A 16459-nucleotide genomic window follows, 5' to 3' on the forward strand; every position below is an offset into this window, starting at 1 on the left:
ACTCGACGTGTTAACTTCGCGGCACATCGTGACCAGGGCTTGGCAGGAACCTTCAAGCCATCAAATTATTTTTTGCTGGCGACAAATTTATTACATCCGAACTCCGGAGTACCAAACAACCGCTTGCAATCGACCATGGCAAAGCATCTGCTACCCGTCGATCCAGACACGGAATCCGTCGCTCAGCAACCACAGAAAAAAAGGAAGAAGAAGCAGCACAAGTCCGACCAGGAGAAGACCGCGACGCCGCGAGACGAAACTCAAGAATGTTCGCTCAATGGTGACAATGATGGCGACAGTACTTCAATTTCTGGCTATGTCCCCTCTGCGGATCTTCTTTCTCTCCCTCAGTCTTCTATAGACGAATTTCTTAGCACGAATTCCATCAAAGTCGCAAGCTCAAGCGAAGAACAGAATGCTCGTCCGATTCTATCCTTCTCATACCTTCCGAAGCGATCGGATAGCCTATATCGCCCTTTGGAAAATTTCTCAAAGCCAACTCCTATCCAGGCCGTTTCCTGGCCTTTCGCATTTTCCGGCCGGGATGTTATAGGTGTCGCGGAAACAGGCAGTGGGAAGACCCTCGCCTTTGGCTTGCCATGCTTGCGCAAAGTCCTGGAGTTGAAGCGTACGCGGAAACCTCGAAGGCCATCCTCAGTTATAATCACTCCTACCAGAGAGCTTGCGATGCAGATCTACGATGAACTGCGGAAATTTACGGCCACTACAGAACTGGGCATTGCCTGCATCTATGGCGGAGCGCCTAAAGAACGACAACGCCAGGAGATTAAAGCTGCGTCAATTGTTGTGGCAACTCCCGGAAGGCTAAAGGATTTGCAGAGCGACCAATCTATTGATCTGTCAAAGGTCAAATTTCTTGTGTTAGACGAAGCAGACAGGATGTTGGACAAGGGCTTTGAGCAAGATATCCGAGATATTATCGGCGCGATGCCCTCTACAAAGAAACGTCAAACGATTATGTTCACTGCGACCTGGCCTACTAGTGTGAGGAACCTAGCAACTGCTTTTACCAAACACCCAATTACTATCACTGTTGGGGAAAGCGATTCATCAGATATCCGCGCAAACGAGCGTATCAAACAGGTTGTGGAAGTTTTGAAACCACATGAGAAAGATAATCGCCTGATAGAACTCTTGCGTAAGTATAATGGAGGCAAGAAGAGTAATGATAGGATTCTGGTTTTCTGTCTTTACAAAAAGGAGGCGATGCGGGTTGAACGTTTCATTCGTTCTAAAGGGTTCAAAGTTGCTGGTATACATGGTGATATGAACCAGACCGATCGATTCAGTAGCCTTGAAGCCTTCAAGAGTGGCTCTACAAGTCTCTTGGTTGCAACGGATGTAGCAGCCCGAGGTTTGGACATCCCTGCTGTGAAACTCGTATTGAATGTCACATTTCCCCTAACAGTAGAGGACTATGTACATCGTATTGGAAGGTATGTACATCCCTAAGCACTCCGCTACATTTAAGTCTGACTGCTCCTTAGAACTGGTCGTGCTGGTGCTGAAGGATTGGCGATTACCCTCTTTACAGAACACGATAAAGGCCTGTCAGGACCGTAAGTGCCTCGTCAAATCACACCATGCAATTCATTAACTAATTTTTGCCAAAGTTTAATCAATGTCCTACGAGCAGCGAAACAGGGTGTACCCGAGTCCCTCCTTAAGTTCGGCGCTACTGTTAAGAAGAAACAACACGATTCTTATGGGGCTTTCTTCCGCGACGTAGATACCACCAAAGTTGCCTCAAAGATTACGTTTGATGATTGATCGATATTAAAGTTTGATTGGAGGCGTTCGGCGATTTGATCTGAGATTTCCAGGCCAAAAGTTTAACATCTGCTGCTTTAGATAGTATCGTTCAAGGTATAGACTATACGGCATTAGAAGTATTTTCTGTAAATATAGCCTTTATATCATGACTCACATAGTGCTTCCAATCGCTGCTGCGACAAGAAACATTTTGATGAAGTGTTTGGTGGTGAAAGCTACCCCCTGCTTGACAAACGTATTACTCCATGCAAAGACAGCAGCAGCGAAGGCACAAGTTTCGTTTCGTGGAAAGAATTCACGCAATCTTAAGTCCTGCTTATTTTTGGAAAAATACTTGAGGATGAACCAGAGGCTCCACCCAATGCGGAGGCTCATGTTCACCATGTTTGCCCATACGAGACCTTGAACACCTAAAGCCAGCATCTTAAGAAGAACATATGCAGTAAGTACGAAGACAAATGAGCATATTGCCATCCAAATTGCTTGGACTCGAAGCTCCGAATTTGTCGCGGCAGATGAGACAAAAGCTTCAGTCATTCCATTGAATGCAAGAATTGGGATATAATAGCAGTATGTAAGAAGCACTCCCTGCACATTTGCTGATGACCAACGATGGCTAAGAAGAAGCTCCAACACCATCGGAAGAAGCAAGGGGCCGATGAACCAAAGTATAACAGCCAAGAGAGAGTAGGCATAAAGAACATCTCGCAAATATCTCTTTGCAAAAGCCAAATCCTCTAGGCTTGTTTTTTCGCCATTTTTAGGAAGCCGTTGGCCAAAAATAGATCGACTGCTTTCTTCGATAGGTTGGAAGATAATCCGGGCGATGAGACCACCATAATTTGACGCTAGGGCAAAAAGGCCTTGATCCTCGAGGGTCGAAAGAGCTGCAAGTATCATCGAGTCACCCTGAGTGAGAATGTGTTTCACAACTGATTGGAAAAAAAGGTTTGCACTTCTATAGAGTAAGGTGGGAGATAGGAAGCGGAATAGGAAAGATGAATCCGTCCTTATATTTAGGTTAGTAAATCATACCCTCAAAAGAATGAAAAATATTACCCACGATTCGGAAATGTCAGCTGGAAATAGGGAGAGTCCATGCTGGATAGAAATCCCTTTTGCCACCGCAAAATAGCCACAAAATATGACAATGCTATAACTAACTTGGCCAACCGCAAACGCCAGAGGGCCAACCTCTGAGCCCATGCGGCGCATAAACAGAACAGTGCCGCAGCTTAATACACCTTTAGCAAAAGACGCGGAAGTTTCAATGATTGCCCGTGACCGGAGCTGCATGTAGTACTGAACCGCGGCGAAGCAAGGCTCGGCAAAAAGTTCTAAGGCAGTAGCAACACCGATCAAGGTGAGGCTCGCCTGAAAGTGCGACGTACGCAGAACCTCTTCCAAGGCAGATCGGGTATATAAAATACTAAAGATCTGCAGTAATAAAAGACCTAAAATAAGCGCGACGTAAGACACATTCACCACCGCTTGACAAGAATTGCGTGAGGAATTCCGTCGACTGTCCGACTTTTCGACTTTTTTATGTAATTCTGTAGCTTCATATTCACTAGAGGCATTTGTCTGGACCGCAACTCTTATGCTTTCCCGAGAAAAATAGAGCACCGTAATGGAATATAGCTCTAGCTGGGCTGCAATCCCCAATTCTTTCGGAGAAATATGGGATAGTAGGATTTGGTTGGCGGCAAACGTTACAGCCCGAGAGAAGAGCTGAATTCCAACAAGGTAAGCAACACTGGAGGTTGCGAGCCTTGCCATGTCACAGATATCTCAGATGAAAATCAATTGCCTGAATTAGGGCATGCTGTTTAGAGTCGACTAAGTACGGCGTCAGAAGAGATTCCCAGTATGCTTATATGTCCTCCGTAAGTATGTACACATATACGTCATAGCGCAATGCACGCGAGGTCATAGAAACAATTTCTGCATGATAAAGACAACTAGTTACCTGTTATCTCAGGACGTTGAAGGTAGAGGTAGTTGGTTACAGTAGCAGCTGACTAATTCCCATAGTAACTTAACTACTCTCCGTACAGAGTACTACATGCATATCTACGGAGTGTTTACGGAGTAGTTACATGCCTAAACTTTCAGGCTTCAGCGCTGGTCGCCATACATACACAGAACAGGCCTCTCTAGGCCCCGTTTTTCTACATACGTGTATCGTTGATTCGCCTAACACGATTAATTGTCGCAGAGGATCATCAACAATAACCATGAGGCACGGCTCTATCAGGATAAATATTTACATCAAAAATTCATATTCCAGAATTATCGCGGCAGTTAAGAGGCCGAGGGAAACCAATTTGGGTATTTTCGTTATTTTTCGCATCTATCTGAACTCCATATATCCCATACTCCGGTCCATTTAAGCTCATAGGAGCCTCCAGTGTTCGTATTTTGTTAGGCCTAAACCAGAACTCCATATAATAAGATAAGCTGCCTCCATGTTTCACGGCAAACCTAGGAAAGAATCGTGCAATGCTTTTAGTAAGGGGTTTCATGCCGGATCTTGCTTGGTCTGTTTACTAGGAGCCGATTCCCCCTCAGATGGCTGGGCTTCAGTTGCTGCGGAAACCCGTTTCCTTTTCCGGACAAGCGAGCTCAAGTCATTCGCGCTTTTCATTGCCTCACCCAGAGATACCTTACTACCCGTCATTTGGCTTTGAACAATAATACTCTCTTTATTCACCGTGTCATCCTCGTCTTTTTGGGGTGGGCGACGCAACTCTATAAGCTGAGGGAGGAGTTAGCAGCTTGATATTAGTATACGCGGCAAAAACATACTCTCTGTTCCATATCAGATACAATGTCCTTCACATCATCGAGGTAGCGGTTGAGTTTGGCTGCTTCCTGTGACTCTGTACTGTCCAAGTCTGCCAACTTCTTCTCTTCGATAGAAATTCTGAGTTTGCAGCATTGTATTGCCGCTTTCATCTGTTCTACCGCTTCTTCCCTGACATTGAGATCAATCTGCGAAGGTCCCGATTCGTTGTCGTCGCTTGTTCGGGTAATGGAAGAAAACTCCAGAGCTAGTGATAGTTTGTAATGGCACTCAGCAATTGCAGAATCTTCGGGGGCGCAGAGTTCGCGCTTAAGATCCAGTGCCGCCCGAAGGTCAGCAACTGCGTCCTTGAATCTTTCGCCTTCCAAAGATATCTCCGCTTGTAAATCATAAATGTCTGAAAGTCGCAGTTTTACCTTCCGGACCTCAGCCAACCTAACATCATCATCACCCTGATCCTCCGAAGACTGCGAGAGTATCTCTAATTTGCGAAGTGACAGCACGCGCGACATATCAAGAGTCTCAAATGCGTTTTCAAAATCATCATCTTCTTCTGCAGGTCCCTCCGCTTCGTCATTTCCTTCATCTTCCTCCTCATCATCTTCGAAGTTCTCGTCTCCGGTAAATTGAAAAAAAGCGGTATTCGCCGACTTTTCCACATCTGTTGTTGAGGTTGTATCTGTCGGCGCTGAAGTTTTCTGGGGTCCTGGTAAGTTATCAGGACACAGTGTAGTGGCGGATTCCTTCCCAGGCGGCTTTCCCGAGTCCACTGCGGTTTGAACGGCGGCTTTGGAACCAAGAACGTCGCTATTGCTCACTGCAACGTAGTACAAGCACTTCCCATACAGATATAGTAAGTCTGCGTTTTCAACGGCCATTTCACCATTGACGTCTGCCTGTAATTCGGCGGCCTGTGAGTATAGATCAGCTGCAGTATTGTAGTCTTTGATCGCGGCTTTTGCGGAGGCGAGGCTTGATAGTTCCGCCAGGCGGTCCTCTTTAGACTGCGAGGCATCCATTATTGGAGAATTTCTGAAGGGTGAATGAGCGTGTTCGAGGCTGCGGGCAGGGGAGCAGAAATGAGCCGGTAGTCGCGTGGACGAAGTGAAGCTGATAAGCTAACAGTCGCGTTGAATAACAAACTTCGCCCGGAGCTTCCGCAAACGCCGAGTCACGTGAAAGTGCTGCTCGCAGCGCCAGGAAAACGACAATCTTCAGTCCCGAATGCCCACTTCCTTCGCGCTCTTCTCTCGCAATCGTGGTTGGTGTCAGTAATGATAGGTTTGGAATTGTGATTCCAGTTCTGAAGCTTTTGGAGATGATATCCCCACCCGCCAGACCCTCTGATCCCCACAGTTCCAGCGATGCCCGGTTTTGCCATGGAGCGTACTAATGCCACTAATAGAGCATCGGATTTCGACATAGAATGCGAGACAGACTCAGCAGAACCGCATAAAAAATCTCACTCGAATGGTCTCACGAAGAGGCAGCGATCGCCTACCCACGAACAACCGCGGCAGCGCGATGGTCCCACAGTGTCGCTGGATGGACTGCCTCCTGAGCTCGCCCATATTACCATCGGATTCTTCCCTTTCTCGCAGCTTATCAGCCGAGTTACGCAGCAAACATGGAATACGTTGAACGAACTGCTTGTTGACTTAGGGAGTGCTCACGCGACACAGGATAATGCGCCGGCGCAATTAGCCTTAGCTAAAAATACGATGGGCGGAAGAGGGCGCGCGGACCAAGCGGCGGAAGATACTTTGAAGAAGATTCGTATTCTAGATTTCGCACAGTCAAGGCGGGCAGAATTCATTAAACTGCTTGTACTTTCACAGTGGGGTCGGCAAGCGAGTGAAGTCAGCAGGCTCATTGACATTCATGCATTCGTTCGCCATCGATATACATCCTATGCGATAGCGCTACAACGGATTGGAGATATGAAGCATGATCTTGTCGGAGCCCAGTTTGCGAACCCTGACCTAGAAATTGCTCTGGACGTTCTATCTGGGGAAGAAAATGGCACGAGCTCAACGGTCAGCTAACTAAGTTTTGCTTTAAACTGGGTCAAGGACAATGCTGATAGGACTCTACATATCTAGCTCAAGTTCTTCTCACCAGATGTGTTAACCCCTCATGCGATGCTAGCAACTCTTCGGAGAATTAATAAATTAATTAACATGCGCCTGACGCTCTTCGAACACGTTCCAAATATTTTTTCGAATTACTTAGTTCATGATGGAAGAGTGACGTTCACTGTCCCTACTGAGTTTGAAATTGATCTATCCGTCGCATTTGAAGCCCATACAGCCCAGTTTTTTTTGGTGGATATTAGATTTTTATTCTCACCCTCGTCAAACCCGAAAAAAAGACTGCGTACGCTCCTGGACCAAAAGGTCAATACCACTTTGATGAACTCCGGGCTCATTGGGTGTTTCAACTTATTGCATAACATTGTGTTAACGCACAAAATCACCATTCTTTTCAGGCAAGCCGTAGAGCTTGCCCGCAACTCCTGGGCTGAGAATTTACGCGTGGAATTGCTCCGTCGTACACTGGTTGTACAATACTGGACTAAACAAGCTGGAAAAAAGAGTTGGATTGAAATTGGGGTTCGAAAAGGATCTAGCTACGATACTCCCGGCAATACCTCGGATTCATCCTTGCATGTTCGCTGGATGCGTGATAACCAAGAAGTTGACGGAAGTAAAATACAATTCAATTTGGAGTCACTTAATATGGAGTCAATACTTCTAAGCGTCATATCTTTGCATATTACTCACATACTTCGCCTTGCCTTCGATAGTGTTCGCGAGAGCCGCTTGTATCGCTTGGGTGAACTTTATATAGGAATGTACGGTTCATCCAGGAGCCCTGGTTACCTACAAATGCAACTCACACAGGCGAACCACTTGAAGGTAATGATGGACGCGATATCCGGCAACGTCGTCCTGCGAATAGTGCCGTTAACTTTAAGTCGATATGACAGTGATCTAAAATCAGATAAAGGGGTTGCTGATAGTCTCGTTGGACGAGTTTCTAGAATTCGCTGTCTAACCGCCCTAGAGGAAGTTGAGCGTCAAGCAAAGATCGTTGGATGGATGCCCTTTAACATGAGACGTATCCATCCAGAGCACCTTAGGCGCGTCTTCTCGCCGCAAGCCCTCCGCTCCATGCTTTTTTTTCGCCACAAATCCTGGGAGTTGCCGCTTCTCATTGCTTTCACCAGCACCATGGATGGGGACACCTGGTGGATTGTGAGCCTTCACGTTCAACATGCTTCTACTGTCCCCAGCCATACGGGGTTGCTGGAATTGGCGAGCGCCAAAGCTATTTCCGGTTGGTTTAGTACCTCGTCCAGGCCATTAAACAATGCTCACTTTCAAAATCTCGCTACCGCTCTCTCCGGTATGATTATGCTTCAATCGAGCGTTGATTTTCTTGATTCTTTCGATGGGATTCGTTATTTTCCAGCCGCCAAAAATTTGGCAATACAACCCTATCTGCGTGTACCAAGCATGTACCTCCGTTTCGGTGATGGTGCGTTCCGATCCCACCTTTATCTTACGACCATGAGTCCAAAACGGTCTCCCATAGGTGAAACGTTTAGGATATCATTCAAAGGGATCGAGCAGCATTCTGGTTATGCTATCATGGTCATTTTCGGCCAGCTGAAGACGGCCGCCGCCGACATGGCTAAACTATATGCGAATATGCCAGGGGACGTAACATTCCAGCCGGGCGGACGTCGTTTCGCCATAATGTTGCGCGTTCCAGTCGGAGCTCCTATTATCCCGTCCTTTCTTGAGAAGCTACAAGAAATCAGCGACACTGTTGCTACGATTGAATTGATGAAAGATCAAGGGTTCGACTCTTTTTCTCTTGGCCCTTCTCGATTAAATTTCATTTACCCTGACGACAAAGAACTTCGCGGCAGCATCAAGTTCTCGTACGAACGCAATAACGCTCAACATTTGCCTGAAAAGACCTCAACACAGGCAAGTTTGATGCGGCGACCTCAAATGGGCATCGACTTTAATATCCGAAATCCACATTATCGTATCAGGGAGTCTCTCTCTGCCACCCTGAATCTCAACCAAGGTGGTCTGAGATTAACCACTGAACTGCTCACACTAACGTTACCCGTATTGCGTGCACTAGAGAAAATTTGCTCCGAGTCAGGTGAAAATAATCCGCGGTGTTTTTGGACGCAATTCGCGGCACGAAGCGCAAAACAGTATCAAATCCGTTACCCATACCTCAGATATCATTTCTATCTTAGTGTTAACCAACGAAGGGGCCATGTTATTTGGATCCTGCAAAATTGCACGCCGACAGTTGTGAAGTCAGATCATACCGCTTTGGAACTTCGTTTGAAAGATAAAATCTACACTTGCCAGGGCACAGGATGGAGAGGCATCAATCAGGGCGGCATCGCACATGCAGAGAATGCCTGCGATCTCATTTTTAATATTCACTACTTAATTAAAGCCTACATCTCGCAAATATCGCAGACAAGCTTACGCGATAGCCCTAAGCTTAATTCCGCGGCAGACAATCAACCCGAAAAGAGTATATCCAATGCGAAACCACACATCCCACAACCTCAGACTTCTTCCCAGCGGAATAATGTGATCACCATAGACTAAATCCTAAACGGCGAACGTGCATTTGTGCCATCCCACCTTCATCAGGCGAGTTATGTAGGCACAACGGAAGTGATGTGATGTTTATATTGTAAATAACCGAGTCTTAGGAGGCTTGAAATATGCTATTCTATAACAGTGGCAAACTCATGGAAGTGAAGAATGCCCTAACGCAGGGAAGTCTATATGCATGGAATATATGCTATAGTATGGTGCCCAGTTACATTCGTCGAAAGAAGTAGATATACGCAAACTGTTTCATTTCCTCGATATCGCCTGCCTCCACGACCTTTTCATCATTGAAGAGGACCCAGCTGTCACCCATTTCGGAAGAAACTTGTTTTCGTACAAACGCAACATAGTGCCTAGAAAAGAATTAGTATATATTCTATGCGCCGCAAATTTTCCTACCTACCCTGCGTGAACCGAAGGCCCTTTATGACAAATTATCGAACGCAATTGAAATACAGGGGTAATGTCGTTAGAGCCTGGAAGTTCTGCTGGTTTACTTCCAACAGAATCCTCTTCATTATCGTCGGCCTCTTCTGGATGACTAAATACCCAATCTACGGCTCTGCCAATGTCTCCAGATGTTTCGCGGAGAGCCTTCCGGGCAGTGGCTCGGCCGATCCCCATATCTGTCAACTGGCAAATTTTCGCCTCATCCTCAGTTGGTTTGGCAGACTGTTCAAGAACGACCGGAGTATCAATATCCGGGTCATCCATATGCGAGAGCAACCAATTCAAAGCTGCATCAGCATCGGTGTTACCTGTGGCATGGAGCGCTTTTGTGACACGAACTTCCGGGAACCCCATGCCGAGAAGCATATTAGCCGCCTCGGAATTGGGTGTGAACTCGACCTTCGGCGGTGAAGGTTCATCTTTAAGTAGTATTTCGCCTTCTTGGTGGCCCAAGGATAGATATTTGCTGAAATCAAGGGGCTCGTCACTCACGTCAACGGGTATATCAAGCTTAGTGGGCACCCAATTGACCAGTTCAAATCGCCTGGCATTTACTATGAGGTTTTGTGGAAATGTCTTAAAAAGAGATCGCTTTCGAAATCCTTTCTTACTTGCACATCCGGAGCATGTTAGTTCAACGATTTCTTCTCCGGTAAAAATATCAAGACATTCTGTGAGCGACACGCGTTGGAAGTTGGAAGCCTGGTTTGCTCCGGATCGGCGAGTGTTTTCTCCCGTTTCATTGGCTTCTTTTAAGCGACGAATTGGAACGTGTACAGAAATGTTATCCTGTTCATCAACCTTGTATCTTACCTTTTGGCAAGATAGACATTGCAGTCGCTGCTCTAATGCAAAGCGGAAAGAAGCCACAGGATTCAAAGAGTCCGAATTATTGCTAAGGCTAATAAGTTTGAAAAGGTGGAGAAGGAGCTCAAAGGCATCTTGCTGACGCATTGTTGAGAATTCGTCGTGACCTCTACCAATAAGGTGCTTGAACATTGCTGGAGATAACCCTGACTGATAAGGTAGATCTTCGGAGCTTGTGTGTGCTACCACATCCGAATCTGGAACAGAATAGCGGCCAGAGATAAGGCCATCTGCAATTTTTCTTAACTGAGTCTCAAGATCTTCTGCTGGCAGAGATGCGCTTGGCGGCTGTTCTCTGGGTCTAAAATACCGTGTCTCAAATTCTTGTAGCGAAAGCAAGCATTGTAGAACACTAGCAAGATAACAACTATTCCCAAGATTCCGTAGACCAGTGAATCTAGGCCCAAATATAGGTTTCAGGTCCTTGCCATCATTGGAAGTCATCGTGAACTCCCAGCTAAGATTCTGTTCTATCTGCATCTCTGTAAGGCTCTTTTCAGTTTTCTTTTGATCAGCAATCATGATTCCCCAGTGAGCTAAATGGTCTCCAAGATCTGGATCGATTCTTTCTTCGTTGCACGAATAGCAGAATATGTCAGCAGATCCTTCTGGTGTGATGGAATTAAGCTTGACTGCGGCAGTATGACTTGAGTCTTGAGCGTGTGCTAGTGCATGCGAGTTACCTCCCACACCCCCGAACTGACTGCGACCGCAGCCGACATTTCCGCATTGTAGGCAAAGCCAGAGATTTTCTCGTAGGTCGCACTGGGAACAATGGGCTAGTTCTAGAGTATGTTAGAAAGCGGACAGTAGCATAATAAAATGAGCAAAATTACATACGTTCGGCTTTTACTGAATCATTTTTTTCTTGGTTCAGACATAAAACATGCTCGCAGGACGTAAGTTCGAGTTCCCAGGCTTTGACTTCCTCCTTCCTAGAAAATGTCAACGCTGACATGACCCCGTCTACCACCTCCGCGAGTCTTGGAGAAGTAGAAGGATCGATATTATCAATTTCACAATCGTAGCATATTACTTTTGTCACAGTATTATAGCGATCTTCTTCGGTCACAGGGGCAATTGCTAGCTTTGACATCTTGGGCGGAGGTTCGTCCCTCTATGAAAATTTGGTCAGTTTGACGTTGCTACAGACTGTATCGCAAAAGAGGTAGAATGAAGAGTGATGCTAAACCTGTACCGGCTTGCGGCTTCTCTTGATATTCAATGCCAACGGATGGCCCGAAAGGGCACGGTGAAGCTTCGCATGGTCTCTGTCTCCAGTGCAGCCCCCGTTGAAACAATAGAGACACACATTCAGCCCAGATACATCGTCCTTGAGGATTATTAGCGCATATACTCGAAAGAAGAGCTGAACACAGCTTACTATTGAATCAAAACACTGGGTACAATCAACGCGATACACAGATTGGCTAGGGGTTGGGGGGTGAAGAGCTTCCGAGGCAGTGTGAAGACACGCCATGTTCCTTCAGCAGCAGAGTATATGGAGGAGTATCGATAGAGTATGGAGCCCGAGAGATGTGGCCAGAGGAGTTGCAGTTGGAAGGCAGGGTTCCTGTTTTATATGGATGGCCATAGCTCGCCGACGATCGCAGTTACCTCAGCGAGCTCCCCACCAAACCCTATTACTAATTTGTATGTCCCGCACTAGACTTCATACGGCTAGCTAGATCTGTTCCAGAACAAGCAGTTGCTGATTAATAAATACGCCATCTCCAAATGCCGTCAAATCCGCATTAAGACGCCCGTAAGTCCGTGGCAAAGAGCAAGCAGACAAAACTATCCCGAAACCAACTGCTTGTCTATTATTTCATCCTCCTTCGTATCCCCATCATCTCACTTTTTATCCCTGGTTTGAGTCATCAACACGTCAGGTCCTCTCTTCGTCCGCTTAAATACCCCAATTCTCGTTACTTTTTTTTCATAATGTTCCGACGAGCAGTAATAAATGTGTCAAGGGTTGCTGCTGGGCAGCTGATGCGGCATCCAGTCCGCCCAGCTCTTGCTTCCAAAATACATGCCCCCATTGTTTTGCAACCTGTCCGCAGAAGCTATCACGAAAAAGATAAGTTTCACTCCATACGGCCGGCTGCCGAAGCGACCTTCTCCCGGCTAACATTCTAAGCACTGCTTGAGCACTACAGCAATCCACGAAATGTAGGATCGATGCCAAAGACAGACCAGGATGTTGGAACTGGTCTAGTTGGTGCTCCTGCATGCGGCGACGTGATGAAACTCCAGATTCGCGTGGACAAAGACAGCAATACCATTAGTGACGTAAAGTTCAAGACGTTTGGCTGTGGAAGTGCTATTGCCAGTTCAAGCTATTTAACAGAATTGGTGAGGGGTATGACTTTGGAGGAGGCTGCGAAGATCAGAAATACAGAGATAGCAAAGGAATTATGTTTGCCGCCTGTGAAACGTGAGTGCTGACCGAGTTGACATTGATATCAGTGACTAATTTTTCCTTTTCTTTCCCTTAGTCCACTGCTCGATGCTCGCAGAAGATGCCATCAAATCTGCTATTTCTAACTATTACACTAAAAATCCTAAGGCATCAGCGACAGATCTCTCGGGCACCGGCTCGCCTATTCCTCGCGTGGAGGCCCAGTCCCATGCAGATCGTGGTAGTGAAGCTGCTATTGGTTGAATAACCCAAACAAACTGAATTTCAATCCCAAGTTTTTTCTCATTGCTCAAAATTGTTATGTTCGATTCCTCTTGTTATATATATTTTTGAAGTTTAATTGATGCTGATCTAAATTTCGGCTTCAATCCTCGCTGTGAAACGGCGTTCACGACCTACCACGTTTGAATGCTTCTATCATTCTGTAAATATGCAAGTATTCTATTTGAAAATATCATTAGTCGCATGATGTACCGGACTTGTGTGACGCTACTATGCTAATGCAAATCGGCCATAATATCCTCCTCAAAGTCAGCCATACTGTTATTACCCTCCCCTGTCATCATGACAGCTTCGCTGCCATTCTTCCGCCACTTGGCCTTCTTTAATCCATCAATATAATCTCGGCCCAGCTCCAGTTTGATATCAGTTCCATATATGTCATGCACTAACTGGTCCACCCGCTTCTTCTGTTCGAGTAGCTGGTCCCATAACTTACTTTCCGCCGCACCCCTCAATGCGGGAGAAAAGTGGTCAAAACGGAGTATTGTCGGGTCTGCAGGATTCGAAGATTGAAAGAGACGAGCACTCAGTTGGGCGGTTGAAAGAAGTTTTACGATATGTAATTCAACATCTCGATCACTTCGATTTTCTAGGCCAAGTCGTTGGGCCGTATCTGGTACAGGAAGCGCCACAAATGTCTGCTCAAGTTTACGGATAGAATGACGTCGACAAGCATCGAGGATTTGGATAACAAGACCCGTGTTGTTATCCTACTGGCAGTTAGTTTACCATGCTTATCCGACATATGATGATTAGTGAACGGCCTACCTTACGCCAAAACTCTTTTCCTGCGATGATTTCGCTTTTCAGTCTTGCAATTGAGCCAGTTTTGAAAATAACTGCAAGCGCATCATACTGTTTCGCTAATGCTCTGTATATTTTCGCCACTGAAATACTGACGGTATGAGGTATGGATGGTACCTGTATCATTTATTTAGCCCTTTTCGCCGGATATTTAATATCAAGATCACAAGCATCTTACACTACCCTTTTCCAAAAGCGTAACAAGAACCCATTTTTTGTATGCTTCCACCATGACCATGCTTATAGTCGACTTAGCCGGCGCTGATATTACAATTTGCAAGAAGTGGCGGGCTCTTTCCCATTGCTTTAAGCCAATATATATCATGGCTCCATACAGGAAGTATTCGAGATAGGTTCTGTGTGTGATTCGCCCAGGTAGCCCCGAGGAGGCGGTAATGTAAGACACACTAGGTACCTGCCTATGACTTGGGAGAGCCTTAGACCATTTGATAAAGGTTTTATCGGCGGTTGTTGGGAAGTGGCATATATTCCGGTCCAGGACCCGTGTGGCAGGTAGATAACATTGCGCAAGCAGGCATAGGCGGACAAATATTGTGTGGATAGATGTGAAGGTAGAACCTGAAGGGTCTAATCGAAGCATTGCTTGTTGGATTGAGGTAATGGCTGAGAGCGGCTTGTGGATGTTAATAACAAACTCCATAAAGGGAGGAAAATCTACAGAGATACCTTTAGCCCAACTTCACTCTCTTTTGCAAAAAGTTCAACCAATTTATTAAATTCATGCCCAGCATATCTCACTTGAACAGTATCAAACACCTGTAAGAACGCCGCAATTTTGCACCATAATCCTCCACCAGGCCGCACGATAGCGGCAAAAGATTGGGCCGTTGAGCTTTGAGCCGCTTGATGGTGGGCAAGTAGAAGAAACAAATAGCTTATGGAACGGGTACTAGGATCTAAGACGCTCTTATTTCGAGAATATTAGTGAAAACTGCTTGGCTGCCATGGCAGTACTCAGGAAGCTTACATCAAGAGTTTGAAGGTTAGGAATTGCCCTGGTAAAATCACTGGGGCTAATCTTGCGAAGATGGGATACGAATTCATGTGCCTTCTGCTCAATCTCCGTTTCCGATGTGTTTCCCGGCGTCGAGTGTGGGGGGAAGGAGGTCAACAGGCCAAACAAGTCCGCCATCTCTGCTCGATCAAAGCGGCAGGACAACGCCGCCGGCCTGGGACTAAAGAGATTGCACCTTTTCACACCTAAATTCGCGGCTATTGAAAATGTCTTGTGCAAGTGGACAAAGTAAGGCCCCAGCGGGCAGGCTTGAAACTCGTCCTACACTTCGGCTGCCGAAAGAAATAAGCCTCTGCTCTCATAAACTTTCTGGCCCCAATAACATGCAGATTAATTCCTGAAAATATTCTGAAAAACAGAAGCCTTTCGGTGAGAAGAGTTTCCTGTATAGAGAGAAGACAATGGCTTGTTGTGCAAAGCTGTTGCTTGGATATCTTTCAAGGAGCTCCAAGTAACTACGGGGCAGCATAGACCCCACTATGGCAACCAGTTAACAGTTGTCGGCCCGTTTGCCCCGCCCTAAGAGACCGATTCCAACGCTAGCACCAATCAGTCGAATGTGGATTTTCCACACAACGCTTTGAACTTTAAGATTTGACTAGCCTAATACGGAGTAGTACGAGCTATGACGGCTTTCTTCGCCGGCGACTTGTTGGTGTCTTGGAGAATATCAATGCGTAAAGGAGGCACTCAAGAAAATTAATGATTTTTGAAAGTTTCGTTTCTCTCAACCGATGTAACAACATCAACAACTTGTGACTTTCCCTCCCAATGAAGCAAGGCGTGGACAGCAGAGGAGAACCAACGGCTTCAGCCCTCGTGTTTTTTTGACAGAAAAGTATTCCATAATAAACACTTGAGCTTAATGCTAACCGAATACTACTAGTTCATATGAGATTCGTAGATCATTATAGCGGAAATGGTTCAAGGTCATCATAAATGCCGTCGAAGGCCAATATGATCTACTGTATGAGTATTCGCACATACCTACTACTTATCACCCACATAGTTCTCGAATTACGACTGGGCTCGCCTAGCTATCTACCAGAAAATAATGTTATCTACATTTATATGGTGAACAGTTGATAAATAACTACCACATGATTTTCACAGAAGGTTACCTAGCGGCGAATTCGTCTTATGATTGCCTATGCCCCTGTTGAGGAACAACGAGAAATCACCCCCAAAACTATTCAGGAGCTCAAGCTGCTACTACTCTGGACTACAACTCCTAACTCTATTTCGTTTCCACTTCGCATCTGGGCCTCCTAAGACGCGTTACCAAACGCAGCCTTGCTTTCCCTAAGCTTAGGCAGCTATATTTGTGGAACTCTCCA

General features: G+C 46.0%; 7 protein-coding genes across 7 annotated transcripts; 3 read left to right on the forward strand and 4 right to left on the reverse strand.

Annotated features, from left to right (window-relative positions):
* Positions 1 to 135: 135 nt before the first annotated feature.
* On the forward strand, positions 136 to 1791 carry DBP3 (RNA-dependent ATPase; the record flags this gene model as incomplete). The annotated part of the gene is made up of 3 exons (XM_049253766.1): positions 136 to 1457; positions 1509 to 1580; positions 1635 to 1791. 3 exons carry the CDS (start codon positions 136 to 138, stop codon positions 1789 to 1791), a joined length of 1551 nt encoding a protein of 516 aa, XP_049107330.1.
* A 6-nt stretch (positions 1792 to 1797) lies between these two features.
* Positions 1798 to 3573, reverse strand: RFT1 (Oligosaccharide translocation protein rft1; the record flags this gene model as incomplete). The annotated part of the gene is made up of 3 exons (XM_049253767.1): positions 1798 to 1894; positions 1949 to 2803; positions 2858 to 3573. 3 exons carry the CDS (start codon positions 3571 to 3573, stop codon positions 1798 to 1800), a joined length of 1668 nt encoding a protein of 555 aa, XP_049107331.1.
* A 742-nt stretch (positions 3574 to 4315) lies between these two features.
* Positions 4316 to 5619, reverse strand: LOZ57_004727 (uncharacterized protein; the record flags this gene model as incomplete). Its single annotated transcript, XM_049253768.1, has 2 exons — positions 4316 to 4552; positions 4603 to 5619. 2 exons carry the CDS (start codon positions 5617 to 5619, stop codon positions 4316 to 4318), a joined length of 1254 nt encoding a protein of 417 aa, XP_049107332.1.
* Positions 5620 to 5964: 345 nt separating this feature from the next.
* Positions 5965 to 9249, forward strand: RGR1 (mediator complex subunit; the record flags this gene model as incomplete). Its single annotated transcript, XM_049253769.1, has 2 exons — positions 5965 to 6636; positions 6703 to 9249. The coding sequence occupies 2 exons, from the start codon at positions 5965 to 5967 to the stop codon at positions 9247 to 9249; spliced, it is 3219 nt and encodes a 1072-aa protein (XP_049107333.1).
* A 217-nt stretch (positions 9250 to 9466) lies between these two features.
* On the reverse strand, positions 9467 to 12055 carry ubp14 (ubiquitin C-terminal hydrolase Ubp14; the record flags this gene model as incomplete). Its single annotated transcript, XM_049253770.1, has 5 exons — positions 9467 to 9611; positions 9662 to 11360; positions 11416 to 11692; positions 11774 to 11908; positions 11960 to 12055. 5 exons carry the CDS (start codon positions 12053 to 12055, stop codon positions 9467 to 9469), a joined length of 2352 nt encoding a protein of 783 aa, XP_049107334.1.
* Positions 12056 to 12759: 704 nt separating this feature from the next.
* ISU1 (iron-binding protein) lies at positions 12760 to 13243 on the forward strand (the record flags this gene model as incomplete). The annotated part of the gene is made up of 2 exons (XM_049253771.1): positions 12760 to 13015; positions 13077 to 13243. The coding sequence occupies 2 exons, from the start codon at positions 12760 to 12762 to the stop codon at positions 13241 to 13243; spliced, it is 423 nt and encodes a 140-aa protein (XP_049107335.1).
* Positions 13244 to 13497: 254 nt separating this feature from the next.
* On the reverse strand, positions 13498 to 15239 carry LOZ57_004731 (uncharacterized protein; the record flags this gene model as incomplete). The annotated part of the gene is made up of 5 exons (XM_049253772.1): positions 13498 to 13992; positions 14051 to 14203; positions 14265 to 14720; positions 14774 to 15013; positions 15075 to 15239. 5 exons carry the CDS (start codon positions 15237 to 15239, stop codon positions 13498 to 13500), a joined length of 1509 nt encoding a protein of 502 aa, XP_049107336.1.
* Between the last annotated feature and the right edge of the window lie 1220 nt (positions 15240 to 16459).

Source organism: Ophidiomyces ophidiicola, assembly GCF_022830035.1.
Source record: "Ophidiomyces ophidiicola strain CBS 122913 chromosome Unknown scaffold_20, whole genome shotgun sequence".
Taxonomy (NCBI): Eukaryota; Fungi; Ascomycota; class Eurotiomycetes; order Onygenales; family Onygenaceae; genus Ophidiomyces; species Ophidiomyces ophidiicola.